Here is a 13,467-nt window from a genome sequence, read left to right on the forward strand (position 1 = left end):
TCCTTAATAAAGTTACACATTACAATACACAGTACAACAGTGCCGTACACAATATACTACACGACTACAAAGATATACATCAACAAATGCACAGACTATTAATCAAAACGTACCTGTATAATCAGAACACAACACACAATAAAAATACTGATACATAAAACACACAGAACAATATAAATATATACAACGTCATACATTGACTCACACACGAAACAAACAAGCGTACTAATGACAATATTTAATACACATTAATATACATTCAAATATACAACACAGATTACATAGATTAACATAATCCACACGTGAATAGCACATGTAGACCTACCTGTGACAATGTATATACAACAACACATACAACATAAAAGACACACACTAACGTTTATTAATCGATTTTATTATTATATACATATTATATATACATATTGCTGTAACTGTGGACGTCTCTGTAGTGTTGTAGTCACATAGAGACTAGTTTAAAATTTCAATAGCTGTGTGTAACAATAGGTAACCCGTTAGAAAAGCAGAGGTTGGGTCAAGTTGGTTACACAGGATATCACATTATGCAGGAAACGGGTGATTTAAAATACATTTATTAAATTTATAAAACGCATTAGCAATAAATAATGCTTTACTTTTATTTATTTTTGGGGGGGAATTACTAATACATATCTGTCTGCTTTTTAGATGAATTCGTTATGAATTATCTGTATTTTAAATCCGATATTTACTATAATAAATATTATCGTGGGGATTAAAGATAAATTCTGAATTAATTCACTACATTTGGGATTAAGCTGTTTCCAAAGGGATGTCTCATTGGTGCGGGTTAATGCTCGTTTTAATAGAGAAATGCATAATTAGATAAAACTTTAATTACTTTTATGAATAATAATTTTAAAAAATGCACGTGTTTATAAATATATTAAATATATTTTACTTAAAATTTAATTAATTACATATAAATGTATTCATTAATAACATTTAGATATCGATTTACTTAACCAAACATTAATTTTATTTATAATTAGTTTTAAGTTTAATATTGATTACGTTCTTAAGGAGTGTTGTTTTGTACAGAAATTCATTGTTTCGAGACAAAAGTCGAATAAATTAAACGTTTTAAACTGGAAAGCGAAGAAAGGAAAATATTGTAAGATGCGAGAAATAGTGTTTTGAAGATGAACAACCAGCGTGAAAAATATAATTGATAATTTTAATCACGATAACAATGAATGAAATCAATTATCAGCTTCGAGTGGAGCTGTCGCATGCGTCATAATGACGTCATACCACGCAAGTGCTTCAGCCTCGTTTCGTCACAGTACAGTAGTGTATAGCAGGCAGACGACGCCGAGCGCCGTTATATCACATGTCGTGAGTAAAACGTAGGAATGTTTAGATTTACGAGACGTACGAGTCTGAGGTTTCTTCTATTGACTGCCATTGTTATAGCCGGTACTTTAGTTGTCTTCTACCACACACTGGTCAGTGGACAACGAAAGAATGGCTTGCAACACGAGGAATGGTCTGACGATCACGATGTTCTCCCTTCGGGACAGGGAGGAGGTTTCTGGCCTTGGATATCGGACCAGAATGATGCTGTCTGCTCTTCTGTCATACTCTCGCCCGATGTAGATATTAAAACTGTCGATATTTATCAGAAATTAAGTTTCAAACCCAATTACAGAAGCTACTGGAATTTGAAATTTGAGAGAAATTATCAACTGAGAAAGGAGCAATGGGACAAAATGCCTCTCAGAGTAAGTTTTTTTTTTTTTTTCTTCTTTCACGTGTTTATTGAGTACATATAACGGTTATTTAAAAATACCTAGTTTTAATCTAAATTTATCAACGGTTTATCTAATCAATGGCAATTTAAATAATGCTTTATCAACGAAAATTTCTAAGAAGTTTTCTGTGAGAAAGTTGCAAGACTTGAAACAATTATTTAAAAAACACACACACAGAGAGAGACATTCGGGGGGCCTCGCAGCAGCTGTTTCCCTCTCCCTTCGACGAAAAGTCGAGGTCTTCCCGACTTTTTGATGTAGTATTTTTTACATTAGCGCACGAATTTATTATCTGTCATGTATAGACGATGACAATTTCGAATCATACACTTATGCATATTATGTAGGAGGATGTTATAGTTTGTTTTTATGTATCATTAGAATGGCAAGGCTGTTTTGCTAATCCTGGGCGTCGCTGCATCGTTAAACTGGACCAAGGACACGCTGGCTTCTATGTACTGCTGCAGCAAACGGTGACAAGATAAAATATAACGATAACACTCGAACGATTCGTTGGAGAGTTAATCTCGATTTTAACTCAAAACATTTAATCTTATTTCGAAAATATTATTTAAAGTAGAAGAGAGTAGCGCTTAAAGCGTTAATCGATATCGTGTCGCGAGACTGAAAAGGATCACGCATAATTGAGGTTGGACACTTGGCCAGTTGACCTTTGGTATAATAATTCCCGGTTATATTATAATAGCTTTAATTTATTAAACAATTATTCACGTCTCTATAAACGAATCGAGCGCATAGTTTAAAAACTACTTAATTAATTTTCTTTAGATACACGGGTGGTAATTTATCGATGTTTTAACGCGATAAAATCACAGATTTATATGTTTATATATACAACCGAATCGTGTGTTAGGTAGGCCGCGGTCTGCTTGTTCATTAAACTTAAATACGTTTTAATAAATCTGCGTGTAATGAAGGGGGAAAAAAAATGGAAATAAGTAGTCTTATGCAATCGATTTCCGTTGCCGTTCTTCACCGTTTCTGTCGCTTATCACTCGTGTTTTTGTCAAATGTCGGTGGTCATTTTTACTTTAATACCTCCCCTATGTACGGATAGACGTATTAATATATTATGTAATTCCCCCGTTATATGTAACACATACATACACCACTATATGCATATATCGATTTATCTATCCCTACATTAGGTTGATAGTAAAATATAAATTTTTAAATAGTATTTGAATGAAGAAGCCTACTTATCTTACGTAAAATAAATCTTAGTGTGATCATCGCGAGGGGAGGGTCGAGTAAAAACTTCCTCAAATTATAATCATAAAAGTGATTGATGTGTAGCCTTACACACTCGACCCGGGGACCGTGCTTTGTCTGTCCATTTGTATTCATGAAATACTGTTTTCTATATAATCTACTTACGGGGTAAAAACTCCAAAAATAAAATAATTAAACAGAAATTTATTGATATTTTATTTGTCTTCAAACTTCGCCCCACCTGGAAAATTCTCTGTGTGGATACAAAACTGGTGTCCAAAAGCATTGACTATTAAACACTAGCAAACACGGGCATCTGCACCAAAATGATATCCGAACCCTTGATTTAATCGAATCAAATTGACAGGCTTGTATAAATAATATTATACACTAATACGGTAATAAATATCATCATTGTGTAATGTGCGATAGTATCGCATATTATGTATTAATCCCCCGAAGTACGCCACAGCTCGCATTTAACGTAATAATTTCTTAATATATTATTTTTGGTAAATTAAAACCTTAAATTAGACGGTTTGTTCATTCGTTTTCAAGAGGATTTCTTTCAGGAGGATTTTTTTTAACCACCAATCTGGTCATTATCCATAATGTTGCCATTGTGAATAATGGTCATAGCATTGGTTGCTATAGGAAATCACATATCATTGCACCCTTGTAGGCTGTATGGCTATAGGAGTAATCGCTGAGGAAATATATTACATAAAATGCAGCAATGAATTGCGTAACTTTCCCGACAAGAGTTAAAATTGCGAGTGGCGCCATCTGCTACGAGATTCTATTTTAAAACTTTTTATATTATTAATTATCATTAAAACGGCAAAAAGCCTAATATTTAGGGCAGAGATGAGTTTTATAAAAATTGTAAATGCTAATAACGAGTAAAATCTTTATTAAGTCCAACTCCGCTAGAGGTATGACATATGAACCCCTCCTGTATTTTCCCACCCCTCGACCTTTAACCACCAAAATTTAATAGCAACAACCCCCCTAATACACAAACCTTCCTGCAAAATTTTATAAATTTTCGACAAAAGGAACAGGAGTTATTATACTTGAAAGTGAGTGAAGAAAATCATGCCTCTCCCCCGCACACTACAGAAACCCCCTTTTTTGTATTTCTGGACGTTTGAAGGTTCCCCCAAGTCCAAAAATGTTAAGTTATTGGGGGGGGTCATTTTTGACCCACCTCTATTGATTTTTTAGTTGATAAGCTTTGTTTTTAAACAGAAAAAAAAAACTTAAAATTTATTCGAAGATAAATATAAAAAGTATTGGAAATTCGATATTTATCTTGAAGAAAAGAAAAATTGAGCAAAATATTGAATATTCGACACGTCATAAACATTATATTTTAATATTAATTAATTAATTAATATATATAATTCGTCAACGATTTAATTAAAAATATACGAACTTCAGAAAATAGTGATAATTATTATAACGCGTGGCGTTTTTGAATTATAATATTGTTAATTATCATTGTAAAATATATTGGAATATATTTTCCGGTTTGGCAGGTTTCCGTTTTAAACAGGTTTTTCTTAGCATAGAAAATCGCTCCATTCCGAAGAATTTTTCCCGTTTAGGTAGGTTTCCGCTTTGGACAGGGTTTTTTTAGCATAAAAAATCGCTCCATTCCGAAGAATTTTTCTTGTTTAGGCAGGTTTCTGCTTTGGACAGGGTTTTTTTAGCATAGAAAATCGCTCCATTCCGAGGAATTTTTCCCGTTTAGGCAGGTTTCCGCTTTGGACAGGTTTTACTGTTTGTGATTTATTTCATTACTTAGGCCATTAGTAATGAGATTTATATAATTTTTTTTTTCAATTATAAATAAGATTTTTCGCTTTTTGAAAAGTGAAAAAGAAATTTATTTAACTTTTTTTTAATCAAAAATGACGAAAAATTACAATATTATTATTATTATTATTAAATAATCAATAATTGACAAGGGCACAAATAGAATTTTTCATATTTGAATGTTTAGGTTCATGCATTATATATTTAAATAAAGGTGCACGCATTACATTTATGTAAGGCTCCTCTCATTATATATTTATATAAGGGTCCTTGTATTATAAACACTTATAAAGGACATCGCATGATCCCATTTGTCTAAGGACTCGTAATCTAAGCCCTCGGGATTTATGATTGATGATATTAATTTATAATACCTAAAATAAACGATTTCCCCTCCTGAAACGTGATCGAAGAAGGAAAAAAAAATGCGAATTTTTTAAATTTTTTAATTACGAAAAATTAAATTTTCCTTTTTTTTTAATAAATAAAAATTTAATGATTATATTACAGCGTATATTATATATAATAAGTTGGTTTTTATTAGAAAAAGTCAATATTTTTAATAATATTTACGGATATTTTTTAAAAATTTTCTTTCGTAACGTTCAATATTAAACTGGTTTAAATTTAAAAGGAAAAAAACAATAAAATAAAATAAAATAAAATAAAATTAAATTAACTGAATTTTTAATATTGTTCTGCGTTAAAATGAAATATTAAATTTAAGCAATATTTTTCTTTTAATTTAATATTTCTTAAAATTAAAAAAAAAATGATTAAATTTGTAAATTAATTAAATTTCTATCGTTGTGATCATATATTTATATTAAAGTATATTTAATTCGTTTTTGTTTAAACACTAGCCGCGTATTCACGGCTTTCTTCGGGTTTTTGAGAGGGTGGGCTGATAAAAACAATGGTTTTAATAACTAAAATTTATATCTATTCATTCAAGTGTTTACAATAATTTGCTCTGGCTGAAGTTAATAGGGGTGGAGCACATCCCAGAGCATTTTTTTTCATACAAAGAAGTATGTTATACACTCGAAAAGTATTTAACTTTAAAAAAAATTGCGTAATTAATATATTTATACATTCTTTTAATTAACGAGGAAACTATGAAAACATATTCAAGAGTTTTCTTCGGTGTATTCTCCTGAACATTTTATTCCCGCGTGCGAACAATTGATTAGTTGTTAGTGTAGAAATTCTTTAAATGTTTTTGGGTATGTTTAAAGTTCTCCTGTCGTGAAATTTTATTCTTGAATGATACCATCAGGACTCCCAAAAGTGGACAATAAACAGAAGTCTAGCGATTAGAAATGGTCTGTTTCTCGACGATAGTGATTATTCCGAGAAAACTTGTAAAATTACACCGAATCTAAACGCGAAAAAAAAAGAGTTTAGTGCGGTATTTCGAGACTTTTTATAGCTCGCGACCCCCTTTTTTAGCATACCGGACGACAACTGACGTACAGGAATATAATTTCACACTCTCGGGGACTATTACATTGAGTAATAATATACAGCACATATACATTTAAAATTTTAGCTCAATATATTGCAAATTTTTAATAGTTCGTAACCTATTTCGGTATATTAAAAGATGGCGGTCTACCAGTTGAGTAACAGTGTGTAGTATGCGGTATATGCATTTAAAGTTTAGTGCGGTGTTTCTCGACTTTTTTTTTTATAAGCATGGGGCTGCGTGTTAGCGTAACGGAAGACAGCGTGACGTTATACGAGAATAGAATTCGTTACGCTCAAGGCCGCGGACAACTGGTTGAGTGTATCGTACTTTCTGACGGTTAAGACCCATATTTCCCCCTCGAAAAATACTGTATGAAAGCGCGGGATTCGCCTTAGGGTCGATTTACACACAACAGTGACGTGCCGGCACAGTGCAGTATCGATAAATATAACACATAGCCAATCAGAGTTTTGTGTACTACACTTGTATGATTGACAGAATACAGATCTCGTGTCGTAGATGAAACTCTGATTAGCTATGTATGATATTTATCGATGTTTATGCACCAAACGGTCACTGTTGTGTGTAAATCGACCCTTATACTCTGGCAAATATATACAGTAAAACCTTCCAAAGCGGAAACCTGCCAAACCAGAAAGAAATGTTCGGTACCGTGCGGTTCCGGCTTACACAGGTTTTACTGTATAATATATCTTTACTTGGGAAATTTAGTTGTTGAAGTGTGTACCCTATTTAAATATTCTTTGTTTTTGTATCTAAATACATTTTACAGGCCAATTGTATGAAAATTAGAGTACAGTAAAACCTGCGTAAACCGGATTCGCCGAATATTTTTCCCGTTTAGGCAGGTTCCGTTTTGGACAAATTTTTCTACAATTAAAAGAAAAACATGTTAATTAATCGATGAATTTAACGTTAATTCAATTAATTCGGAATAATTATTAAAATTAATTTAGTTTTGTTTAATAAAACTGAAATAAAATTTGAAAAACTTCGAATAAAAAATGAATTACTGAAGATTTAAACTTTTTCTGATAAAAATTATGCATAATGAATATTGATTACCCTAAAAGGAATTTAATTATTAATTTTTTTTATTTTATTTAAAAAAATAAGTTTTTTTATTATTAAAATTAAAAAAATGAATATTATCGTGATTATGGTTATTTGTCAAGGTACTGTACATTTGCATTAGAAGCAAAAACAAATTTATTTCTATTAAAGAACTTATAAAAAGTATACTTAAATTAATATTTTTTATCGTATGTTTTTGTTCTTTTCTAAAAATTTTGTAAGAGAAAACCCCATAGTTCTAAACTCGGTGAGTAATATACAAAATAAAACGTATTAGTCACCATTATTAAACAATTAATAGATGTATAGTCAAGTGTTTCTTCTGTAAGTAACAACGTAAACACTGAACTTTATAACTTAACTCGAAGAGATTTCTAACAATTTGAAACTAAATTCAAAGAGGGGTTAAACAAGGCACTTGCCTCGTGGATCGAATAAAAAATTCTACAAATTATTCCAGTGATTGATATATGTGACCTTACACCCTGTCTTTTTGTATTGATACAATATGTATTCTATATGATTTAATTATTTGTCTCCATGCTTTCCCCCCTGGAAAATTTTCTGCCCATGCCAACAGGAAAATTTATATAGTCTACATATACATTTTAATATTACTTACACGTGACAGTAAACGTTTTAAAGAATTAATTATTTGTGAAAATTACATTTGTACCCGGTCAACCGCATAAAATTATTTTATTATTGCTATTATTTATTCTACTTTAATTTAATTTTTGTAGAAAATTTCATTAAACATTCTCTCTCGCATACACAGAGAATTTTGCTTTCGTATCTTCCATCGAATCATATAATTCTAACTTGATTTACATGTGTTTTGTACAGGTCGTTGGTAGTTAATGGAGAAGGGGCAAACAAAAATGTACTCACCGTCCATTTCTAGTGCGTTTAGCTGTAAATGCCAATTTTTCACGTTACACGAGTCGCGAAAATTGTTTTGTCTCAACTCTATTGATTAACAAGAGGGATTACTTAACGGAGCACGCGCTTGCGACTTCCAAAACGTAAATTTTGGCACCAACGAAAATGCTGGAGTGGCATAAATTAAAGATTTTTTACTTTCCCTGCTGTTATACGTAACAGAGGGGAAGTGTGGCGATCGACCACCCCAAGATTTTTACATTTTTGTATACTCAGGGGACCTTGAAACGTCGAAAAATGCAAAAAAGTTCGAGGGTAATTTCTTTGTATGGATGTTAGTGTCCTTGTAGGGGACACGATTGTGTTCATCCTCTTTGTAGATTAATAACTCCCGTGCTTTTTGTCAAAAATTTCTGAAATTTTGCGCAAAGATTTGTTTATTAGGGGGATCAATGCTGTTAAATTTTGGTGATTAAAGGTCGAGGGGGTGGGGAGATACGCGTTATTAGCATTTACAATCTTTTACAAAACCCATCCCTACCCTGAAAATTAAGCTCTTTTTTTTGCCATTTTATAATAGTTTAAAATATAAATACTTTTTAATAATAAAATATCGTAACAGATGGCGCCACCAAATATCGCCGGGAAAGTTAAGCAACTCGCTGCCGGATTCTTGTAATAATATCCTCCCCCCCCCAATTTTAGCTAGAATCAATTTTTTTTAATCGGTAATTTATCATTTAAGAGTGTATTAACGTTTGCCCCGTTTAAAGGTTTGTTACGTTTTCATCGTTATGATCAATAAAGGATAATTTATTGTCGTATTAATCAATGAACGAGATAATAAAAGCTAATATTTGTTTAAGAAATTAACCTTTATCTATATTATTTCGGTAATTTAAGAAAGAATGGCCGTTGACAACATTGATTTTGCACTCTGTTCGATTGTAGCGCCCGTAATAATTACTACCTACAACTATAATGAGATGACCCGTTCGTACGAAGTCTTACAAATGATATCCAATTTCCTCTTCCCGACAATCTTTCGGGTTTCCCTATTAATTACCAAACTTATTTTGATTTGCAAAATTAAATTTCCATTATTTTCTCGAAGGAATTATTATAAAATGGCAGAAAACTTAACTTTGAGGGTAGAGACGAGTTTTATAAAAAAAAACAAAACATCGTGCTTCATTTACTTCGACCGCAGTCGAGCCAACACACGTGACCCCCCTCTATCTCGACCTTTAACCTAAAGGTCGAGGGGTCGTGTGTCATATCTCGAGTAGGGTCGGAATTTACGAAGATTTTACTCGTTATTAGCATTTACAATTTTTTTTAAACCCATCTCTACCCTCAAAATTAAGCTTTTTTTTTCCATTTTATAATAATTAAAAACACGAGATGGCACCACACGCAGTTTCAAGTGTTGCCGGGAAAGTTATACAACTCTATAATTTTATTACTTTAAAGATGTAACGTATCGAAACTCTGAAAAAAAAGGTAAATAACCCAGGCTGAGAGAAGAAATTTTCTGCATTTGAGATATATATCTGGAAACAAATGGAAAAAAAAAAAAAAAATTCTGTAAACTCGATAATAATTTTGCTAAGTTTGCCAGATTTTCTCGTGTGTGCAGCTTGTTTTTCTGCACAAGAATGAAGAATTTTACTCGTTTAGTTCGGATGCTACAAGTTAAAACACGCGAATAACTTTCAAAGTTAATTGAAACAAATTAACTTATCTTTATTTCTTCCCCCCCTTCTTCTTTTACTTTTTTGCTGAACCGTACAGAATTAAAAGTGCACGAAAGCAGAAACCTTAAAACTTTCTTCCCTTTTACTAATGCTATCATTTGTGTCAAACACGTATCGATTTGCAGAGGAATCATAATTTCCCTCCCCCGTATCTACGACATATCTTTCAACGTATTTCTTTTTTTTCCTCGAATAATGTGCAAACTCTTATGATAAATTTTGATAAGAGCCAAAGGGTAGATAGTGTAAGGTATATAAGTGACTCAATTTACGAAATTTTAATTTAAGACGGTAGCAATTCGTGTGAAATATAAAATATTATCATTTTAAATGAGCGTGTTTTAACAAAAAAAAAATGAACCCCCCTTCCCGGATTTTTACATTTTAGGACCCTCGAAAAATGCAAAAAATTTGGGGGTAATTTCTGAATGTATGGATGTTAGAGTGTGTGTGTATGGGGGGCACGATTTTGTTCACCCTTAATAAAATCTGTGTTTTCTGTGAAAATGTTATGAAATTTGGCAGGATGGTTCGTTTATTAGGGAGATTCACGCTATTAAATTTTGGTGGTTAAAAGTTAAGGGGGTGAGGAGATAATGGGGGTCATGTGTATCTCCAGTAGGGTCGGACTTAACGACGACTTTACTCGTTATTAGCATTCATAATTTTTATAAAACCGACCCTATTCTCAAAATTGAGTTGTTTGCCATTTTATAATAATTAGAAATATAAAAAGAGTTTTAAAAATAAAATATCGTAACAGATGGCGCCATACAGAATTTTAAATTGTTTTGCCGGAATAGTTACACAACCGGTTGCTGGATTTTTGTCTTTATGATCGGAAACGGGAAACAACTGTGTTTAAATCGCATATTATGCTTAAAAATTGTCACAATATTATTCGAAAACGTCCCAAAATGACATTTCTCACCCCTTTCCTCGTTAGATATGTTATCTGATACGGTTTCATAAGTTTGCAGGACTTCCTCTGTATAAGGTAATCCTCCTGACGTGGTGGATTTACTATCGAATCCAATATCATCTCACCACAAAATGAGAATCTGTTGGCTATCGTGTTTCTGTATAAAGTAATCTTAAAAAAGTTTTCTTCTCATTTCAACTTAGTTTCGAATGATGTAGAATAAGTTTTGCATGTTATAAACCTAAAATTTTCTCCACTCTACTGTCAGGACCTCACTGATGCTTCTCCAGAAACCAGGCCCTTGTAGGGCTCTCTTTAAAGACACCAGAGGGGAAACTTTCGCTTCTCCTTGTACACAGTAAACTCTACATCACCCCCAGTATTTATTATCATAATATTTACATCGTTTGCTTTTTTTTTCTCAAAATTAACTTTATCGTATGTGAGGGGCCCCTGGCTCGCGCCTTATAGGCCTAACAATGGTCATATCTACCCTACGATCAGTATTGATGACTCTAGATTACTTATCGTCGGGCCTTTTCTCGTAAATATGAGACCAGGGCCTTTTTTAAATTATTCTTTCCATCTCATTTCTTGTGTATTAAAGAGTAAAACCTTTATTTATTTGTTAAAAATGAATCCTAATCCAATATTTAATGTTTTTGGGAGGCCTCGAAAAGATAAATGACTTCAGGCGACATTCGAAGGGCCTCGCTGTAATGCCTCGTTATTTCAGCATCGATGTAATAATTAAATGTCGTATTCTCAACACAAATTACAATTATATAAACAATTCTGTACGGTTCAACTGTCTGTCCTTCGTTAATCTCTAGAACGGAGTTAAATACACTAAAAATCGAGACTAGATGTGGTAAAATGGGGGCCAGATGCCCCGATTTAACTGTATACGAAATTCCAGTCTTGACCGGAAGTCACGTGATTACTTATTGACTAATTTTAAAATTACTCCGTTAGAGTCAAAATATTGCAGCGGAACTTGATAAAATTAACACCGAAGTAGGATTATGGTAAAATTAATATAAAATTTCATTAATTTTATAAAATTACAACGTGTAAATTTACCTATAACGTAGACAAACACGAAAATTTGAACGTATACTAGTAACATTTCTATAAATAGATATCTTGATGTTAAAATACCTGTATCTATAAATACTATAGATACGAGATACCTATAAATAGGTACTGTACTGTACAATATATTAAAACTTTCGTGTGACTATAGGTACTGTACATGTAACTATGAGGTGTCTACGTGCTGTTTCCCGGTGATAAAACTGAAGTGTTCCTGTACAATAAGATCAGTTACAATAAGATGTTAAAAATTTTGAAATCAGTAATTAGACTTTTATATTAAACTTCATCTGTTTTAAGAATCTGATCAGAGAGGCATGCAAAGTATATTTCGGAATGTAAAACCAAGAAAAAACTAATAATTTTACAATAAAATAAGTGTCGAGAGGACGAAAAATTTTATTATTTTATATATATTAACTCAATTGTTACGCACGCGAAGTAAATTTGTATTGTTAGAAAGGATCCCATCAGTGGTTGAGTGGATAAACAACTAAACACTGGTAGTTAGTTGTCATGGGTTCGCGAGTTTTCCAGGTTCTCTTCGCGTTGTAACACCTAAATAGGGGCGTTCCCTGTAGAAAGTCCTCCGGGGAGGCATCCTTCTGGTATCTTCACGCTCGTAACACCTAAATATGGATCAGTTTCTCGCAGAAATCCCCCGGTAAATCGCCTTCGTGTTGCGTTGCCTTTATGCATCTCCCCTAATTTTATACTCCTCCCATCCCTGCCCAGTTAATAATATATTCAAATTAATCACGTATACATAGAATAGGCATTAAATCTTCAGTAGCGTCATCTATCCCGGCTTAAGCAGTTTAATTTAATAACATAAACTCTCCATGTACTGTACAGCTTATCTTATCATACGTAACTATTATCTTAACATAGAATGATTAATGGAATACTCTCCATTCTTTCACTTGTATAAATTAAAAATTCATTTATTTAAATTTGTTAAAAAGTTTTATCTGAGACGAATTAAAAAAACAGATTAAGACTTTATTATTAAATAACTAAGATTAATTAATGTTTAAATGTGATTAATCTCTTCCTTCTGACGCAAATAAATCTCGGGGTTCGCAAAGATTATCGATAAAATTTAAGCTTCTCACGTGTAAAACTCCAAAATAAATTTCCATTTTTCTCATATTAAAGGGATTAAATCGTTTACTTTAAGTGCGAATTAATCTTGGGGTTCAAAATATGGCCCACCCCCAAGATTTTTACATTTTTATACTCGTGGAATCTCGAGGAATACAAAAAAAAGTCGAGGGATTGTCTGTATGTATGAATGTTTGTGTGGGGGGGGGCACGATTTTATTTACCCAATTTAAAGCTTAATAACTCCTTCGTCTTTTGTCGAAAATTTCTGAAATTTTGCAGGGAGGTTTATATATT

The 13,467-nt window shown here is 32.3% G+C and overlaps 2 protein-coding genes across 2 annotated transcripts in view; both read left to right on the plus strand.

Annotated features, from left to right (window-relative positions):
* LOC136986341 (meiotic recombination protein REC8 homolog) overlaps nucleotides 1–13,467 on the plus strand; it is a 220,354-nt gene that overhangs the window by 180,163 nt on the left and 26,724 nt on the right. The gene's annotated exons all lie outside the window — the stretch shown is intronic.
* Nucleotides 1–13,467, plus strand: part of LOC136986026 (alpha-mannosidase 2-like) — a 35,579-nt gene that overhangs the window by 5,143 nt on the left and 16,969 nt on the right. Inside the window, exon 2 of the mRNA XM_067283479.1 lies at nucleotides 1,078–1,760. Within this exon, the coding sequence (XP_067139580.1) occupies nucleotides 1,392–1,760 (369 nt within the window). The 5' untranslated portion in view covers nucleotides 1,078–1,391. The remainder of the gene's footprint in view (nucleotides 1–1,077; nucleotides 1,761–13,467) is intronic.

Source organism: Centruroides vittatus, unplaced genomic scaffold (genome assembly GCF_030686945.1).
Source record: "Centruroides vittatus isolate TY-2023 unplaced genomic scaffold, ASM3068694v2 contig_1213, whole genome shotgun sequence".
In the NCBI taxonomy this organism is placed as follows: domain Eukaryota; kingdom Metazoa; phylum Arthropoda; class Arachnida; order Scorpiones; family Buthidae; genus Centruroides; species Centruroides vittatus.